This window comes from Phodopus roborovskii, unplaced genomic scaffold (assembly GCF_943737965.1).
Source record: "Phodopus roborovskii unplaced genomic scaffold, PHOROB, whole genome shotgun sequence".
Classification (NCBI taxonomy): domain Eukaryota; kingdom Metazoa; phylum Chordata; class Mammalia; order Rodentia; family Cricetidae; genus Phodopus; species Phodopus roborovskii.
In genome coordinates this window covers 123,151-126,098 of record NW_026125938.1, presented here as the reverse complement: position 1 = coordinate 126,098, position 2,948 = coordinate 123,151, and the positions used below count along the sequence as shown (strand labels likewise).

Sequence of the window (2,948 nt, the reverse complement as noted above, 5' to 3'; positions counted from 1 at the left end):
CTCAGAAATACAAAAGAGTATGAACAAGGAAAAGATTCTTAAGTAGAAAGTTAGTGACAGGCCTTGGTACCCTCCTGAAGGCAAAGTAAACAGATTTAGGAATCTTTTACTCTTTGTAGAATTATAATAACTATAGAGACAATATCTAAACAAGAGTTATGGCAGAGACACTCTTGAGACATCTGTCCCTGTATTTATGCAGGAACAAGATATTCAAAACAAAATAAATTAAAAAAAGGACAAGATTCAGTGGGCCAGAGAAGTTGGTCACAGTTCAGACTGAAAGCCTCTGTCCACTATACATTCAGGCAATTATGTGATTTATACAGCAACAAAGTTAGATTAGCTCAAGCTACCTCTCCCCTACACAGAGACTTATATTGAACAAAGAATGGAGTAGAAAGATAATAAAAGAGTATGTCAGGACCGGAGTTATCTTATGCAGAGCCACTGTGTTGTCATATGACCATGAATGACAGAACGCCAGGATTATACAAGTTCTATAAATTCATAAAATGTAAACATTGTATTATGCCAGAATTTGAATAATACATTAGCAGCTTTGGCCTGAGGATATTTCTTGGGCATTGTAACCATTAAGAGTTAATAATACAGTTTGGGTCATGGCATTCTGCCCAAACTAGCTTGGAGATTTTGTTTTGGTGTCCTTGTAGCCACAAAAGCTACCAGTCTGTGAGCAGGCTGTAACATGCCTCTAGATTCTTAAAAATTGGGTTATGAGGTTGATGAATAAAAATTGTTATGTAACTCTTTATTAGTGATGTTAAAACTTGAGGGAAAATTATTGGAACTGGTAACTGTTCTGCAATAGTTTATTAATAATGACTAGAAGAAGAGCAAAAGGGAGTGAAACACATATCCAGAAAATAATATGATCAATGTTTTGGAACAAAATGAATGTATCACTATATACAAAATTCTGTATAAATAAAAAAGTACTCTGGCTTCTAGTCAGTCAGGCTGAAACATACTCCCAACTATCATGGCGTGGATCACTCCCTTCCCTCACCTTACATCCTCTGCTGGGACCTCCATCTCTACAGGGAATGTGTTTCCTCATTGTCCATCTCTATCCTAAAATGAAACTAAGAAGTGTCCCGTGTCAGATTCTTCCCATCAGTGCTCTTGTATCCACCCATCTTCATACCCTGCCCTTATCTGGAGCTGGACTTTGAGAGTTTACAATTTACTTCCTAATGAATTTTAGTAAAGTCATCAAATACAACTTTATTTTACTTAGCATTGACAAGAAAGGAAAATGTATACAGCTAACAAGTTAACAATCATATATGAAATGTCCAAAAATAACAAAAATTTGCCACTTTACTTTTCTTTCACCAATGTATGAAATCACATTTCTACAAAACTCCCTTTTGCAATGCAATGATACCTTAACATCTTAGTAAAAACAAAATACGGTTTTCCGGTTTGTTGCAAAGTAATAAAACCAAGTCCTAAGTTGACAAGTGACAATGACCATTTTATGCATCTAACATAAAATATGGCAGAAATCACTGTTTAATTAAAGGAACATTTGCAAAGTAACAAAAACATCTACATTTTACTAATGAGTAAAAGAACATATACCTTTTGCTTCTGGTATTGTATGAACTCTCCACTAATTAGGAGGCTGACTCTTCTTTAAACAATGTGGAAACCAAACCATAGAACAGACTCAACTACTTCTAGGATAGAGCCTTGGAATGAACCCTGGCTTTAGCAACAGCACCTGCCCTACCCTGAGCTCTCCTTCTTGCTCCCCCTGCCTGGTCTCTAAGAGCCAACTTGTAGAGATTGGGGAAGGCACTAGGGACAGTGCCATTTACCTTAGCTAAAACTTCCAAGACTTTCATCTTGGTGGTTTCAGCATAGGCTCTGGGACCCCACAGGAACTCGTAGCTTGGGGGATCACTGCCAGGAATCTGACGGTACTCCAGGTAATTTTCCTGCACTAGATCTTTGTTTATGAATTCCTCAGGTTCCCCAAAGATTAAGTGCTTCTTCCCAGCATATACCCCCACTCCATTCAGAAATTGCCAGACCTCTTGCTCAGTGGCTCGATTGCCCTTCATAAAGATCACACCTAGGACAGACATCAGGAGACCAGTCCGGGGCAAACCCCAATTGCTACTCAGACTTCCCTCAGTGGAGAGACCCAGTTTGCCCACCAGCAAATAGGAGTGAGTGCTGGCATCTATTTCCTTCAACTCAAGACCAAAGACTAGCTCTAGACGTGCAGAGGTTCTACGGAGGATCTCAGGGAATTGTTCCTTAAACTTCTTGTTTACTATTGCCAACATTTCACTCCGAGTAACTGCCTCTTTCATCTTAAACTTATCTAGCAGGAATTCTATCAGCACACTAGCCTTCCGCATGATAGGATCTTTAAGTGTGTGCTGAATGGAGGTTACTGCCTGGGTAGCATCTGAACTTTGCTTACCAGGAATAACAACAGCATTGCTAACACCTAAACCAGAGCCTGTGCAGGACACAGCTGCACTAAGAGATCCTGGGGTTTTCACCCCCTGTAGAGCACGGCCATCAGTGAAGTCAGAGCAATCACTCTGGTCAACAGGAGATGCTGCTTCCTCTTCAGTGTGGTGAACTGCTGGGAGACCCTGGAGCTCACCACGTGCCTGTTGTCGTTTTGCACGAGAGCGATTCTTACTCTTTTGCCCCCTAGGCATGATGACTGGATTCAGAGATGAAGCAGGAGAGCTGATAGGCTGACAGGGCAGGAATCTGAAAGGGTGACAATGACAACCTGTAAGCACCACAGTACTATCAAGTAGAGAATACCTTTAATTTAACAAAGACCTGCTTTTGCAGCTTTCCAGATCGGCATCTTTGGAGGAACATACCAGGCCTCCTATCTTCTCCTATCTTCGTGGGTAAATCTCTATTCTGCAAATCCTGTGGAGGAAATT

At 40.5% G+C, this 2,948-nt stretch overlaps 1 protein-coding gene across 1 annotated transcript; it reads right to left on the bottom strand.

Annotated features, from left to right (window-relative positions):
- Window positions 1–1,706: 1,706 nt before the first annotated feature.
- On the bottom strand, window positions 1,707–2,723 carry LOC127218042 (melanoma-associated antigen B4). Its single transcript, XM_051179052.1, has one exon. The coding sequence runs from the start codon at window positions 2,706–2,708 to the stop codon at window positions 1,707–1,709; it is 1,002 nt and encodes a 333-aa protein (XP_051035009.1). The 5' UTR covers window positions 2,709–2,723.
- Window positions 2,724–2,948: the final 225 nt, after the last annotated feature.

Bases quoted from the DNA above. Each gene is read 5' to 3' on its own strand.
- LOC127218042 (XM_051179052.1), bottom strand. From the start codon at position 2,708: ATGCCTAGGGGGCAAAAGAGTAAGAATCGCTCTCGTGCAAAACGACAA.